Genomic DNA, 16162 nt, shown 5'->3' with positions numbered 1-16162 from the left:
TCTCATCTGCCTTGACAGAACTATCCTCAGAAAGCATAATAAGGTGCCTGATGTACGCTCCATAACGATCAACTACACGTTGAAGTGCCTTACGTTAGTGGCTGATCCACCTTGACCTCTGTGACCTAACTGGCCTGTTTCCACCTTTAGGGAATTCGTATACTTCTTTCAATTACTTCACAATCTCTTCCAATTCCCTCATCTTCTTTGGTGACCTTTCATACAGGTAAAACAGCCGCAGCAACATCTTCGAAAAGCTTGCTACGAAGCGCATTCTTGCAGGCCAACTCAAGGTGATGGGCATAACACCATGACCACACAAGGGAATCCAGCATAATACCTTTCATTCCATTGTGATTCGCAATGTTCACAGAGGCTCCATCAGTCCCTCCACCTACCAATACAGGCTTTCCTTCAGTGTTGACAATTTCATCACTGAGAATGTCTGTAATTTCCAGTGGTGCCAAGGACTTTGAGAGACACTTCACAAGCCCACTTGCATTTGCTCTCTCATGGGCTTCTAAATTAAAAAACCTAGTTTGTGATGTATTTCTCCAGCAGCATCATCTTTGATACAGGTAAGAATAACCACCAGTTCCTGCTCAATGTTGCCAACATCTGTACTTCCATCCATTAAAAAACTATAAAAACTGTTCTCACAGAGAACCTTAAGGAACTGCTGGCATTGAGCTTGTGCAATGTAATGAGTAAACAGCTTCGCTGATGGAGCAGTTTTGTAAGCATGACCAAGCTCAACATCATGGCGTGATTCCAGCTCACACAGAGGCATAAATTTCTCGAATGCTATGCCCTTCTTGGCCATAACATAGCAAACATCAAACTTTCGTCTCATTCTTGTACGGTCTACTTCGCTTAACATTGAGAGGACACGAGCAATTGGGGCGTACTGTATTACTGGCTCGCTGCGTGCCTTCGATTGTGCAGTGCGAAGTTTACTCATGGCATTCTTGTGCTGCTCGGAGGCAGCGTGGTCTAATACATTACTTGCCATTACAAAGATGGTCCGATAAAAATTTCCATCTCTTCCTGTGGAGTAGGCTGCACCCAATACATGTGATCTTGGTCCACTCCCCCAATTACCGTGCAATCCTATAGCAACCTTCTGCAATTTGTTCTTCAGTGCTATAAAGATTCAATGGTGATATGCTGCGGACTAACACTGTGGAATTTACCTTTAGCAACATACCAGACATCATACCGGTGCTCTTTGTCAGGATACCTATGACTCATGATTTTATTTATTTGCTTGTGTCTGTCTGTGTGATCAGCTTATCAATTGTTCACAAAGCTCATGAAACCACTGGTTAGATAGTGGAGGGGGCAGTGTTTGAAGGCAATTATATTCCTTGATGATGGGATTCTAGTGCAACAGGGTATGGTGGATATACCGTTGAGCACGGAAACTAGTAGCTGGTCGAGCAAGGAGGCAGCACGAAGCTCCACTTTGCGTGAGTTGTGTACAGTGTGAATGGTGCTAGAGTCATTTAAGGATAAGCTGAGGAATGTGTAGGATAAGTTTCACTACTTTAGATAAGTCTTAACACCATACACTAACAATGACAATGGGTACAACATATTTATACAAAAGCAGTTACTATGCGATACAATACATAAAAATGACCTAAGTGAGGTGTATGCATTGCTGGTATGGCTTCTTGGCGTATGTAGGCTTCCGTTATCCAGTAGTTGCCAGGTTTCCATAAAGTGAGGATGCAGCTGGTGGCAATAAATAGTGATAAAGAGAATGACCGTGACTCTGACACATCAACACCCAAAGCTAAATCTCAGAAGTCAACCTTTTGTTTTAGCCCTCTGTACTCACTAATGGCTAGAGCGCATGCTTGTCTTCCACAGGCAGCTGAAATAGTATAATTGTGATGCCACCTCTTCTCTAGATAGAGTTAACACAACTGTCAACCAGTCAGATACCATTACCTTAGGGTGGCATCCGATGAAAAGTAGTCAACTATTTATTGAGGTTTGTGTATGCTTAAAGATGTCCTGTCTGCTTAAGCGTTTTATGGTAATGGTGTGGGTAATGGCCCAAAAGTGGTAATGACTGATGATAGTGCAAAAAAAGAGCCTTCAGAGAATGTGACCCTAATCAACTCAACATCTATGTTTTTCATATCTCCAAAGAAAATGGACTTGGTTGTGGGAGGTAAAAACAAAATACAACAAAATGATCAAAGTGATTTAATTGGTTTGATAAAGAAAGATGTTTTTGCTTCTACAGAACAAGTGTTTCAATAGAATGTTAAAGATATTAAGAAAAGTGAGACAGTTTAAAAGTACCCTATTTTTTTGAAGCATATGGAATCATTGTACCATAGTGGGCATTATCTATCTCATCGAGAAGCTAGGGGAAGTCAAACTAAACTATTCCAAAGCCTGAAAGAATCGGTTTTCAAAAGAGTAAAGGTATATATTTTGGTACAGATGTTTGAATTTTTTACTGAAGCTTTGAACTTTGCCCACCAGCGCAGACTACATGTGTAGTCCATAATCATCTGGATTGTTTCATTTCAAAAAGGAAAGCGGTCTGGTTATGTGAGTCTATGCACAAACAACTAATACTTTCATTTTTAATTGTCTACTGCTAATATTATTATATTATTATTATTACTGTATAATGTACAGACCTCAATGCATGTACCTGTTATTTATTATGTAATGAAATGGAAATTACTGCTAAAAGCAATTGCGAAAGTTTATCCACGCGTAACTTTCTCTTGATTAAACAATTTAAATAGGTTGAAGCCCCGGGTTTAAAGGAATTCGCTGGGATTTTTTAAATAAAAAATAGTAATGGTAAGGCTACTATTTTGTTCGTGTTCCAGGTCTACCATTACAAAGGTTTTGGGGATAAGTGTTCATTAAATGATACGAGTACATGCCTTACACACAGGGCAGCAGGAGTGCCATGATGGAGGGGATCAACTTAGCGTAGCCAGACCAGGGCTAATTGTATAAAGCGAGGTAAAGACTAAAAAAATCTGCTGAGCTTCCCCCTAAAAAGTTATATATCTACTTATTTATCACTACACATACACAGCTTACTTGGTAGTGCTTCTTTCAACACTGTGACTGCTCTATTTCAGGCCATGTCCCACTGCCTATGGCACAGAGAGAACAACAACTCTATAAGCCAATTTACTAGACACAGAGGCTTCTTTATTGTGTCCTAACGAATCCTAGATCAACACTTCCAGTTCGCTTTACTTACAAAGCCTACACCAAGCGCCAGAGTGCTTAGGAGAATAGCATCATGAATAATAAACGGATATAAGCCACACTACCTTGATGGCACAAGTTCCTTTCACCGTATGGAAGGAAACGGCATGAGTTGCTGTGCCGTTTCGATTTACCGATTGGAATCATAGGGAATTTTAGAAAAAGGTTCATACAGTGAATGGGCTGCACCTATTGTACCTGTGCCCAAACCAAAAGGCAACATCAGATTGTGTGGTGACTACAAAGTTACCATAAACTCACTACTAGAGGTTGGTCAGTATCCACTGCCCAAGCCAGATAACATTTTTGCAACCTTATCAGGGGGAAAATGGTTCTCTAAGATTGATTTGAAACATGCTTATCAACAAATCAAATTAGCAGAAACCTCTAAACCATTAGTAACCATTAACACTCATAGAGGGTTGTATCAGTAAACAAGACTACCATTTGGGGTTGCATCTGCCCCAGCTTTGTTTCAGAAAGTGATGGACACTGTTCTGCAAAGTCTGACCAAAGTGATCTGCTACCTGGATGGCATACTTACTACATCAAGCAGTTGTTTTGACTTAGAAAATTTCTACAACCACCGTAGTTTGTTTTACGGATAGGCATAGTGCTCGGAAACGGATGGATATTTATGGCTGAACATAGTTTAGCGCCGCTCGCCCTTTTTGCAAAGGGGTGGGCGGTGCCAGACTGGGCTGAACAGTCCGATCAATCTATGGTCCGATACTGAGTTGAACCATTTAGCTACTGTACTTTTCAGGAACAATTAAGTGTCTGGTATCATAGACACTAGCTACTTAGTCATCACGTAGCTAACAAGAAGTGGTATTCTGGTGGGCTTTAATTATAACTATGGACATTAAGCGTGAATCATCTGTGTTGAACATTCATTTACTGTGCTGGCTATTTTAATTAGAGTTTCTGTTGTGTGGTACTTGTTGAGTTAGTTATTTTAAACACATTTCCCTCATGCATTTATCAAAGCTTTGCCCCATCTACACCCATATGTGAGCAAGGAGGGGATTTGAAGTCTAATTCCCCTACTTAGGAGTGATGTTGTTGGTCTAGCACAATGCCTGAATTGTGTAGCATAGTAAGACTGCCTTTTTTTTTTTGTCTAACCCCCTTGTTTGCCCATATGAAGGGGGAGCACAAACCCAATTAGTTAGCATTTTTTCTTAAACTTTTTTATGACTTCGTTGCTCAAACAATGGGCTGTCAAAATTTCAGTGTAGGTGGAGTTATAGCGATAGACAGTAGGAAGAGCAAAATAATCTATTTATACAGTGACTATACAAAAAAAATTACAATTGGTCATAAGTCACAAAGGCAACAAGTTTTGAAAATAAGTTCAGGGCAACTGCCCTCAATACTTTATATGTGCTTATGTGTGCATGTACAAGGACTATGTTAATTACTACAAAGTCTGTTACAGCTGCATGTCAGTGAACAGTTTCCATAGCTACATAAAAGTATTGCTGCATACAAGTAATGCAACAAAAATGTACAAAACTAAAGTTACATCGAATGGCAGCCATTGCTACTTAGTATAGCTAGTACTACATGCAGGATAGGGTTCAGGTAATTTTGTCCTGGTCATCCGAGCCTGACCCGCTTTGTCTGACCCAGATTGGATCACATGTGACACAAAATAGTTAATTTGATGATGTGGAAGTGCAATGATGTGTGCTACTGCAGCCAAGCTTCTTTTGTTAGCCACATCCACTAATCAATTGTTGTTACACTAGCCTTGTAGCAAGCCAGCTTTCAGGAATCTGGATTACTGTTTGTGGGAATACATGAAGCATGCATATCACTATACCGTAATTTTCCGGTCGTTGTCAAACCAAAAACTCGCGCACGCGCAGTGAAGCTATTCTGCCGGGTAATTCAAACTTTAAACTCTGTACGGTACGGTTGATTACTCCTGCTACTAGATATGCCACTGCCTTATTCAGTAGATCTTCGATGGCGAATCGTCTGGCTGGTAATAATTGGCTTTGCTCTGACTGATGTTGCCCAGATGATGAATATATCCGTCCGTACCGTTTATAGATACGTCAATTTGTTTTATATCACTGGCGATGTAATTCCAGCTTCACGTAATCATGGACCTTTACCCTTACTTGGTGATTACGAGCAAATTGTGCTTTTACAAATAATTCTAGAGAGCCCTGGACTTTGCACGAAATTCAGCAACTGCTTCAGGAAAAACTAGGGGTGTGGCTTCATTTGTCAACAATCTGCAAGACATTTCATCGTATGGGATGCACTCAGCAAATAATCCACTACATAGCTCTACAACGTTCTGAAGAGTGTAGGGCTCATTTCATGGCTCAGATATCTATATATGATCCTAGCATGTTTGTGTGGATTGATGAAACAGGATAAGGAAATATGGATATTCAGTTAGAGGCATTGCTCCCCAGGATCACAGGATTCTCATTTGTGGCACTAGATATTCAGCAATAAGTGTGATGGCTTTAGAAGGTGTGAAAATATTCAATTTTGCTAGCTGACGAGTGATTTTGTGAGTCAAACAGTAGCTAAGCTACATTATGGTTGCTGTATCACTTGTGAGTAGGCACTATTTCTACTCTGCCATCATCAGTAATTTACGACAAAGTAAGTCTCTGCCTCAGTCTTGACCATTTTTTTCTGAAACAGTGATATTATGCATTTATAACTCATAGGCCTACTAGTACACACCATTTTCATCTTTTTTTAACCTCCTTTGAGACATCTTATGTATCAACTCCGGCGACAAGACATCTGCTCGCTCCCTTCAACTTGTCACGCAAAGGTGCATGTGTGCCAGTTCTTTTAAGTGCTCACCCTCTTCTTCACCAAATGGTGATGCAGAAAAGCTTGTGCAGTGGATATTAGTGAGTGCCTACCATAAATGATGTGTTCTTGTATGCTAAGTATGGTTGCTAGTTAGTAATTAACCCTTTAAGGACCACCGAAATGTACACTTTTCTACCCTGTAAGACCAAGGGTTTTTCCAAATTTATATGATTTTTGTAAATGTGCTGTATTCCTTCACCTGAATGGATTTTCTCCATTTAAATTTTATTTTAAAGTACACCATAGGAAGCAGTTTCCATATAATGCACATTTATGGCTTCATGTTGTTTTTCTGTTGCCATAGTAACATATAAATATACACAGTATTACATTTCTGATAATATCTCCATGACTGTGTTGCCATGACTACCACAACATTCCTAGACTGAAAGAATAGGAGCGTACAAACCACAAAAACTTATTATGCACCTATATGGCTTCACTAGTTTTACGCTGTTCTATTTATATTAGCAGTTATTGTAATCCATTATTTTGATGTGGCCTATATTTTCCCATATTTGCGTATTGCAAAATAATGTGCTGTTATGCTTTATCTAAACAGATTTTGTCCAGTTTTTTAATTTCAATATAGACCAAGTGGATCAGTTTTCCATATGCAGTACATTTTAAGGCTTCTAGTTGTTTTGGTGTTGCCATAGATGCAGTTAAATAATGCATAGTAATACATTTCTATACGTAGTAATACAATTCTGATAATATCTCCATGACTGTGTTGCCATGACTACCACAACATTCCATGACTGAAAGAGTACGGGCGTACAACCAACCCAAACACATTATGTATTTATATGGCTTCAATAGTTTTACGTTACTGAGTCTATATTTGCAGCTATTGTAATCCATTATTTTGATATGTTGACTTTATTTTCCCATATTTGCGTATTGTAAAATAACTTGTTACTATACTATATCAAAACAAATTTTGTCCAATTTTTTAATTCAATATAGACCAAGGGGATCAGTTTTCCATATGCAGTACATTTTAAGGCTTCTGGTTGTTTTGGTGTTGCCATAGATACAGTTAAATAATGCATAGTAATACATTTCTATACGTAGTAATACAATTCTGATAACATCTCCATGACTGTGTTGCCATGACTACCACAACATTCCATGACTGAAAAAGTACGGGCGTACAACCAACCCAAACACATTATGTATTTATATGGCTTCAACAGTTTTACGTTATTGTGTCTATATTTGTAGCTATTGTAATCCATTATTTTGATATGTTGACTTTATTTTCCCATATTTGCATATTGTAAAATAACTTGTTGCTATACTTTATCAAAACAAATTTTGTCCAATTTTTAAATTCAATATAGATCAAGGAGATCAGTTTTCCATATGCAGTACATTTTAAGGCTTCTGGTTGTTTTGGTGTTGCCATAGAAACACTTAAAATCCATCTGTCTGTATTTCTGATATTACCTTTATTACTGTGTCCCATTACACCAGCACTTCATTTTATGTATGATAGGATGAATACGTACATGTTCACGCACACATGCATGCAAACTCACACACAGAGTTATGCACACACACACGGCTGTATACACACACACACAAACGCATGCACATGCAGACGCAGTGATACAAGCACGCACACATGCATGCATGCATGCATGCATGCACAAACACACACACTAGCATGAATGTACGTGAGCACACACACATGTAAGGATGCACATCATGTAACACAAACCAGTATTTTTCTCAAAGGTTAATTTATACTAGAACATTTTTGAATAATAGGGTTTGTGTGGGGGAAGGGGGGGAATAAATATTCATAAAAATTTTAAGGGTACATATACTTGGTACAATTGGTGCATATGGTGCATAGTAACATATGCAAAGCATGGGGGGTTGCATGTCTATAAATAGTTCAAGTCAACAGTATAATAATACGCATTACACATATGTCAATAGTCACGTAATGTATGGTAGTCCTTGAAACATGGGTGCACACATAATGCTACGTTACAGTCAGTACACATAAACCACGTTTCTTTTCTTTTTGTAGCTCGCTGCGTTGTTGTGCGACAAACATGGCATCTCCGTTGTGTCGTCCGACCTTGCCCTGGAGTCTCTGGAACCGGTGATGGAAAATGCCGACCTGATATATGTACAATAATATTTATGTAATACACTTTTCAATACACTCTTACCAACAAGACGATTGGGATTGTCCACAGCACTGGGGGATGCAGTCCTCTCCAATTGGGTTGAGTGATGCTCAAATATCTGCTCTACAATATGCTTACGAAACTCAACAAATTGTAATTTCTTACCAGTATTTACTTTATACAAAGCATACGCATTATACAGAGACATATCGACAAGGTGAAAAAACAATTTAATATACCATTTACGGGTTTTACGTGTACATTCAGTGAGGCTAATTTGCATGTCAGTTTTATCCACTCCCCCCATGTGTTTGGAATAGTCAACTACACAGGCAGGCTTACGTATAATTTCTCCTGTTGCATGGTGAGTTTTTTCTGTATCTATTATATCCGGTTTATGCACAGTCGTAAGCATGCGTACATCCCGTTTGGCCTTCCACTTCATTGCCAAAAGTGCATCATTTCGGTAAGCTTCTATTTGTCCTTTACGTAATATTTTCCTAAAGCATGGCATTTTAGTACGCCTACCACCAACAGTCCCACAAGCACCCGTGTGATTTTTAAAAAGATTTGCAAACAAAGTTGGGCTACTATACCAATTATCTACATACAAGATGTGACCCTTACCTAAATACGGTGATAGTAAAGTCCTAACTACAGATCCAGTATAGCCAAACTCCTTCTCAAAGGTAATGTCGCTCCTATCACCAGTGTAGACAATAAAATCAAGGATGTAGCGGGTTTTACAATCGCACAGGACAAATAGTTTGATTCCAAAACGGTTGCGTTTTTTTGGTATATATTGCTTGAACAAGAGTCTTCCTTTCCATAAAAGAAGACTCTCATCAATACAAAGATTACGCAATGGCATAAACACTTCGGAGAACCGTTTCGTTAAAAAACTAACTACAGGCCTAATTTTTCTCAATCTATCAGTCTGTCTATCTGCTGAAGCACCTCCAGTGTCGCTTGAGAAATGAAGACATCGTTTGATCTGAAGAAAACGTTTCCTAGTAAAAATCGCACTGAAAATTGGCGTATGAATGATTGGATTAGTCGACCAATATTCCGTGTATGATTTTTTAACAACAATACCCATCAAAATAACCAATCCAAGGAACCTGTACATTTCATCGTGAGTGGTCCTTACCCAGTTTTGCAATGTTTTCGTCTTTGCTGTAGAACTAGCTAAAAGCTGGTTTGCATAGCTATTTGTTTCTTTACAAATTTCACCTACTAGCTCATGATCAAAAAACAGCTTGAAATAGTCCATTTCCTTTGCATCAGTAGGCAATTTAAAAGGTGCTTGAATACCTGAGTTGCTATTATCAAAATTCTTCAAGGGGAGTGGTGAAAAACCATTAGCATTCCTCCATTCCGTTTCCGCGGACTTTTGTGAAGTTTTAGCTCGCTTGGGGGCTTTCCCACGTGGGCTACTCTCTTCCCTTTCGCTCTCATCGTCATCAGACAAGCTATCTTCACTTCTCGCACTCTCCTCACTGCTATCCGTTTCGTTTTCAGCTCGATACAATCGACTAGAACGGCGAGAAACACCTACAGAACCGCTAGAAGGCCCAGGCAGTGAAGGATCGATCACGCTTTCGTTTCCCCTCCCAGATTCATTATTATCGTCGCTACCAGAAAGATTACCACAAGAACTCACCTCTTCTAACTCACCTGCATCCATTCCAGCGTAAACAACCTCTAAGGAATCATCAGAATCGTCCATTTCGTCGCTAGAATTGGACAGCCGCGCAAGAACGACCGCCCCACTCAAGCGCTCAAAATCATCACCTCCAACGCCATTTTTTAGTCTTAACGACAGAACTTGGTTACCGATAAGCGCATCTAATAATATATATTCGAATTAAAGCTCTATGAAGAGAAGAAGACGATCTAGCAGCTTGGGGAAGTTGGACGTAATATTACGGCGGCGGTCTTTCAAGTGAGTTTATATTTGGACGTAATATTACGGCGGCGGTCTTTAAAGGGTTAAGCTAACAACCAATGCTAGTATAAAATGTGTACTAATGTAATGGCTAGATAGTTAGCTACATGCATATTTTCTGTTAAGTGTATTGAAATCCACGCAAAGTTGCACGAGGCTTTGCACGAGAAGCAGGCACATGTAAATGACGTGCGTGGTAAATGCATGGATCGTTTAAGTTGTGGCTGATTTGTACCGTACCTGGAGTAAGTACATAACTTTCAATCTAGCAATTCTAGTCAAAAACCACAATGTAATTCTAGACTAATTATATTGTCCATTACTATAACTTGTTTAATGCTGCCTCAATCGCTGCTCTCAATCAGAACTACTGCTGTTTAAAGTGGCCATTAAGGTAGACTCAGCTACACTGCATTCTTATTGAAATAATTATTCTCCATAAACAGTGTACATACACTAACTTTCTATGAGTACCTCTAATCCTTGAATTATCTGTCCTAGTCCGGTATGGATGCAGTCTACAAATCACAGTTTACTAAGCAGATGAACAACACTATTTCTACTTCAATACTTTTCAATTCATTTATTGGTTAATTAAGGTAATAGAATAGTGTATATGGAATAAAGGTCACTGAGCAGTGTACAATATAAGGAAAAATTATTGCTCTGACAGAATGGCCAATCAAAAGTAAATTTGATTGGCCATATCTGAAATTACATGGCCATAAGAAATTTCATGGCCGTAAGATAGAGGTGTAACATCCTGGTGTGCAAAGCACAGCCCGCAGTGCGAAGCACAAGCCTTCTAGGGGGGTCTGGGGGCATGCCCCCCCCCAGGAAATTTTTGAATTTGAGACTACTTTCAACTACATATCACTGAACTTTACACACATGCATTTTACACAGAATTAATTGTGTTTATTAGTAATACATAATCCTTCGGTTATGCAGATAAGCTGCAGTGGAAAGAGCTTCACCCCAAAATTTGTGTGGTAAGTTGGTACAAGACAGCATTGACCTAACGGTCTCAACAAGGGTTCTGTTCATACGTTCAGCCACACCATTTTGTTCTGGGTTTTTCGGTATTGTAAGTTCATGTTTTACTCCTTCTGCTCGTAGGTATGCTTCAAACTCAGTGGAGGTAAATTCTCCTCCATTGTCTGTGCGTATAGCTTTCAACTTTTGACTAGTGGATCTCTCTACCATTACTTGCCATCCAGAAAGTTTTTCAAATACCTGGTCTTTACACTGTAGACAATATACTTACTTATCATCAAGAAACGTCAAAAAATATTCCACACCACCTAGTGATTTCTCATTCATTTTTCCACATTTCTTCTCAAAGTGTCCTGCTACCTTTCCCCAAACAACAACAGGATCAGTTGGATCACTTATGAGATACAGGAGCGAAGTATCCACAGACAAAACAATATTAGCCAGAGCTCTATCTCTTCTTGCAGGAAATTTTTATTGTTCTGCAGCATTGCCAGTGGGTGATCACTTTAAACTTCCAAGTCTTACTGAATTTGTTAGTGCATGGTTGACACTGTTTTCACATAGCACTGAAACAAAGTGTTTGTGAAAAGATCAAACTGGCAAAGCTATTGCAATGTAAAACCATACTAGATGGTGGAGCAATTGGGAGGTCATGCAACAGTTATTGCTACAATTCAGAGGCATAAAATGATTTCTGATCAAAACTGACATTGGTCCACACACCAGGCCTAGTCTCTTCATTTTTTGAAGATATGTAGAAGTTACACCATCTTCAGCCAGTTTTAGAATATTTTAATCTACAGCTTAATACTAGCTTGAAAATTCCCTTAATGGCTTTTAAAGATTCACAGTTGACAAACCCAACAATGATAAGGAATCTTAACCCTGATGCTTCATCCGTTGGAAATTTTTTTAAATCCTTTCCATTTCTTTCTACTGAAGAAATATGCAACTTGAAGGCTGAGCTTCTGGCTTGTCTTGCTAAGGTTGAGGATCTTGATGACACAGTTGGCAAACTGTCATGGTGGAAAAGTCAGGAAACAAGTCTGCCAAACTGGTGTACTGTAGTAAAAAAAATTGACTTGTGCAGCCATCCTCAGCAGCTGTAGAACGAGTCTTTTCCTTGCTAAACTCTGGATTAGGAGACCAACAGGAACCGTCACTTCAAGATTATATTCAAGCATCTGTAATGCTATACAACAATTTGTTACGGCTACATTTTTGTGAATTACTTTAATGTAGTGTTGCACCAATATGCATTTTTCACATTTACCGATACCAATTATTTGCCTATTCCTGTAGCCGATATGCCGAGATTTACTGATATTCTTCAGAACAGGGGAGGAGGAGCAGAAAATCACCTAAAGTTTATGTGTATAAACTGCATTTGTAATGATAATGTAATCCATTGCTAATGATAATGTAATCTATGTAATTAATTGCGTGGGAGGCTGACTTTTGCAATGTTTTCTACACTTTTGCCACTAATAACCCCTTTCATGGAAAAGGAAGCCAAGTAGTTATAAAACATTTAAGCCAGCTTATCAAACAGTGTTTTTAGTGGGACTCCAGACAGTTTGTGAAGAGTGATGAACTAATTGCGTGGGCGGCTGATAAATGTACTCAGCCTATTGTAGCCTTGCAACCATACTTGTGCAAACAAACAAGCCAAAACAGTTACAGCAAACCACTTACTGCTACACTCACCGCCTTCTTTACTTTCACCTGTTCATTGCCATCATTAACGATTGATTGTGGGTTTGGGTTAATTGGCAAATCGTTTCCACTTTGTAGCCGATACCGATACTTGTAAAATTAGCTAATATCGGCTGTTAGCGATACTTCAACCAATTATCGGTGCAACACTACTGTAATCATAATAGTCCGGCAGAATTAAGGTTGGACCCGGAAAAAATTTGGAGAGAGCTGATTCTGGTATCATTAGAAAGCAAATTTTTATAGAGTAACATATCTAAAACCTGCCTTGGGGAAATTTTTATAGCCAGTGAAGTATTGAGATGATTCAGAAGAATGCATGGGTCTTCCACACATTTAATGTACCAACTCGATGACTCATAAGTAAAGGTTGGAAAATTTTACTGCATCACTTAATAGTTGGATAAAATTTCATTTCATCTTGAGCACACTAAATTACGGTTTCTCAATTAGGTAGACTAATTTTTGCAAATCTGGTCATTGTGAACATCAAAATTGATATCCATTGTCTTTTTATAAAATTTCATAAGTGCATTGTAAAATAGCTGCATTAAAGCAAGAATAAGACTGGTTATATAAGTAAGCGCCTCTTATATAAATTCTGAACAAATATAATTGTCACAATCAGCTGTTGCTTTGATTCTTTTACTCATAGTAATGGATCAAGTAAGTCATTAAGTTCCTTCCAATGCACATGCAAGTTGTCAAAATGTGTTGCTCTTGCAGTTGGAGGGACCTTTTGAGGATCAATGGTTTTAGCTGTTCCATGTACTTATTATAACTGTTCCATGTACTTATTATAACTGAGACTGTGTAGTGTGTAATGAATCAGACTGTTTCCCAACAAATAAAATAACAAACAATCAATCTCTAATTTGTGCAGCTGTTGCATTATGACTGAACATCAACTTGGCAATTGTTTGCACATCACTTAATTGCTGCTTTACCTTGTCTAAATGCTGTGTTCATTGTTTCACAGCCACTCCAAGTATAAGAAAATGGTTGGGCAAGAAACTGTGATGGTTGGGCAAATGCTCGCCCATGCCCACCCTTGGCTACGCCACTGAGTAACAGTAACTATGGGGAGTAAAATATTTTACTCTGAAAGGGGAGTTTGGATTACTAGGAGAGTAACAGTAACCCACTAAGGGTAAAGAGAACTCCAAGTAAGTGAAGGTACCAAACTGAAGAGTTCCCATTACCAGCTAGCTAGTAGCTAAGGTGAACTCAGTGAGCCAGTATACATATGAATGAGCCACATGCAGGTTATAGCTGTCTCACTATGTTCTCCATTAACTAACCAGTTCAATTCTAGCCACTGAATGTAAAAAAGGAAAGCAATTATTTAGGCTTCCTTTTCAATGGCAGCCATTTACTCATGTTTTATTTTACAGGCTAACCAAGACGTAGTGAAGGAAACAGACAGTACGAAAGCAGGACGAATTGTTACTCAAGAGTCAAGAATATTTTGAAATACATATGTACAATTATTAAATACCATTTCTATTACAAGCGCATTATTTAGAGTGAAGAGTATTACCATAGAAACGGCTTCTTTAACAACAGAGCCGTGTTGAGTAGTTGAAAGCGGTTTGCTTCTCTGAGGAATTGTAGTGCTTAAAAGGTGATACTAAAGTGTTTACTTGTTCGTGAATAATTACTGGACGTTCACTAGAGTCTATCTCGTTCTTGTTTCTTCAGGAACGTTTGAGCTCATATCTGAGTCATCTCGTGTGACACACCGGTTTATTAAACCGGCTCCAACGGAAGTCACCACTGCTCGTGAGGGTTTAGGCACCTTATTGTGGCACAGTAGAAATAGTTCAAGACTCAGGGAAAGAGAATAAAATTCGGCGGACTCAGTCGTATCACTGACTGGTACGTACAGTATTCAGCCCATCCAAGCTCACCGCTAGGTACTATTAGTCAGTGTGTAAGAAGTTGAAGACTTGAGGGAGGAGAGGAAAGCTTAAACATGGCGTATCTCTTTCTCATCAGCAACATTGTGCTGTTTAGCTAAGTCCCTCAAAGATCGACTGTTAGAAGCCCAAGTAAGTAGATTAAATTTAGATATGTTCATCAGTGATCAGGACTCTAGGAAGAATTGGAGGGCCTCTTGCTCGGTGTCACAGCCTGAAACAACATTGTCAACATATAGGCTCCTCAAAGATTCTGGTGGATACTGGTGATGGATGCTGCTGTAATTGAAATGTGATTGCTGCATTGAGCATGAATGGTGAACAGCTAGCACCAAATAAGACAACCTTGAAACGGTAAGGCTGGAAAGGGCTACTCGGATCTTGTGGGTTAGAAAGCCAAAGGAAGCGAGAGCAATCTCTGTCTGATTCATCGAGTTGAACATGGAGAAATACTTTCTCGATGTCAGCAGAGACAGCATGCACATAAAGACGAAAGCGCAAGAGTATGGCACAGAGGTGGTTAAGGAAAGGTGGACCAATGTGCAGGCAATCGTTTAAACTAGGATGCTGGGATGACTGTTTGCAACTGCAGTCGTAAACGATTCTGATAGGTGTGGTATCTGAATCTTTCCTAACTGGTCTATGAGGTATGTAATGTGCCAGGTGAGTTTTGAAGTCATTCACCTTTTCAATAAACCCTTTCTTTTCCTGGTCAGAAAGAATTTTGCCATACATTTGCAGCAATTCTGGGGTTTTGGCTAATCGCTGAGCCAAACATCTGGTGCGCTTTTCACAGATGGAGAAGTTCGAGGGCAGAGGAGGATGATCATCTTTCCAAGGGAACTTAAGTGATAAGGCTCCATCAAGCTGACGTTTGATACTGCTCTGCATGTAGGCCTTCATGAAGGAATCATCAGCATCCATTGTGCTGGAGGAGATTCCACCTGCTTCAGTCGTCCAGAAGCGTCCAGGTCCTGGTTGTCCATAGCAGTAAAGTTGACATGAACAAGGGATACCGCTGCAGATGAATGTAACAGAGGGCCAGAGAGTAAGTGACCAAGCGAGACTGGACTGCAGTAGGGTCATTGCCATGAATGATGTGGTCTTGGACGAACGTCCAATAGTAGTCAGTCCCCACAAGAACATTGATCTCAAAGTTGTCATCCTCGGTAACAGGGTGGGCTAGTTTCAGGTCTTTCAAGTAAGACACGTTCCTTTTTTCCATACGTACAGAGTTCTGTAGAGGGGCTGCAAGTTTGGGTACTACCAAGACTGACATTGGTATGGCACTCTGGTCTTGTGTGTGCACTGAAATACTGGCTACTAGT

General features: G+C 39.4%; 2 protein-coding genes across 2 annotated transcripts; both read right to left on the bottom strand.

Moving 5' to 3' along the window:
• Positions 1-7907: 7907 nt before the first annotated feature.
• LOC136244490 (piggyBac transposable element-derived protein 4-like) lies at positions 7908-10076 on the bottom strand. The gene is made up of 2 exons (XM_066036084.1): positions 8298-10076; positions 7908-8245 (listed from the first exon to the last, which is right to left on the bottom strand). Exons 1-2 carry the CDS (start codon positions 9982-9984, stop codon positions 8052-8054), a joined length of 1881 nt encoding a protein of 626 aa, XP_065892156.1. The 5' UTR covers positions 9985-10076; the 3' UTR covers positions 7908-8051.
• Positions 10077-15062: 4986 nt separating this feature from the next.
• On the bottom strand, positions 15063-15998 carry LOC136244836 (uncharacterized). The gene has a single exon (XM_066036383.1). The coding sequence runs from the start codon at positions 15996-15998 to the stop codon at positions 15063-15065; it is 936 nt and encodes a 311-aa protein (XP_065892455.1).
• Positions 15999-16162: the final 164 nt, after the last annotated feature.

The sequence above is a fragment of the Dysidea avara genome, chromosome 14, assembly GCF_963678975.1.
Source record: "Dysidea avara chromosome 14, odDysAvar1.4, whole genome shotgun sequence".
Taxonomy (NCBI): domain Eukaryota; kingdom Metazoa; phylum Porifera; class Demospongiae; order Dictyoceratida; family Dysideidae; genus Dysidea; species Dysidea avara.
The sequence above is the reverse complement of the archived record's forward strand: the minus strand, read 5'-3'. Positions and strand labels throughout refer to the sequence as shown.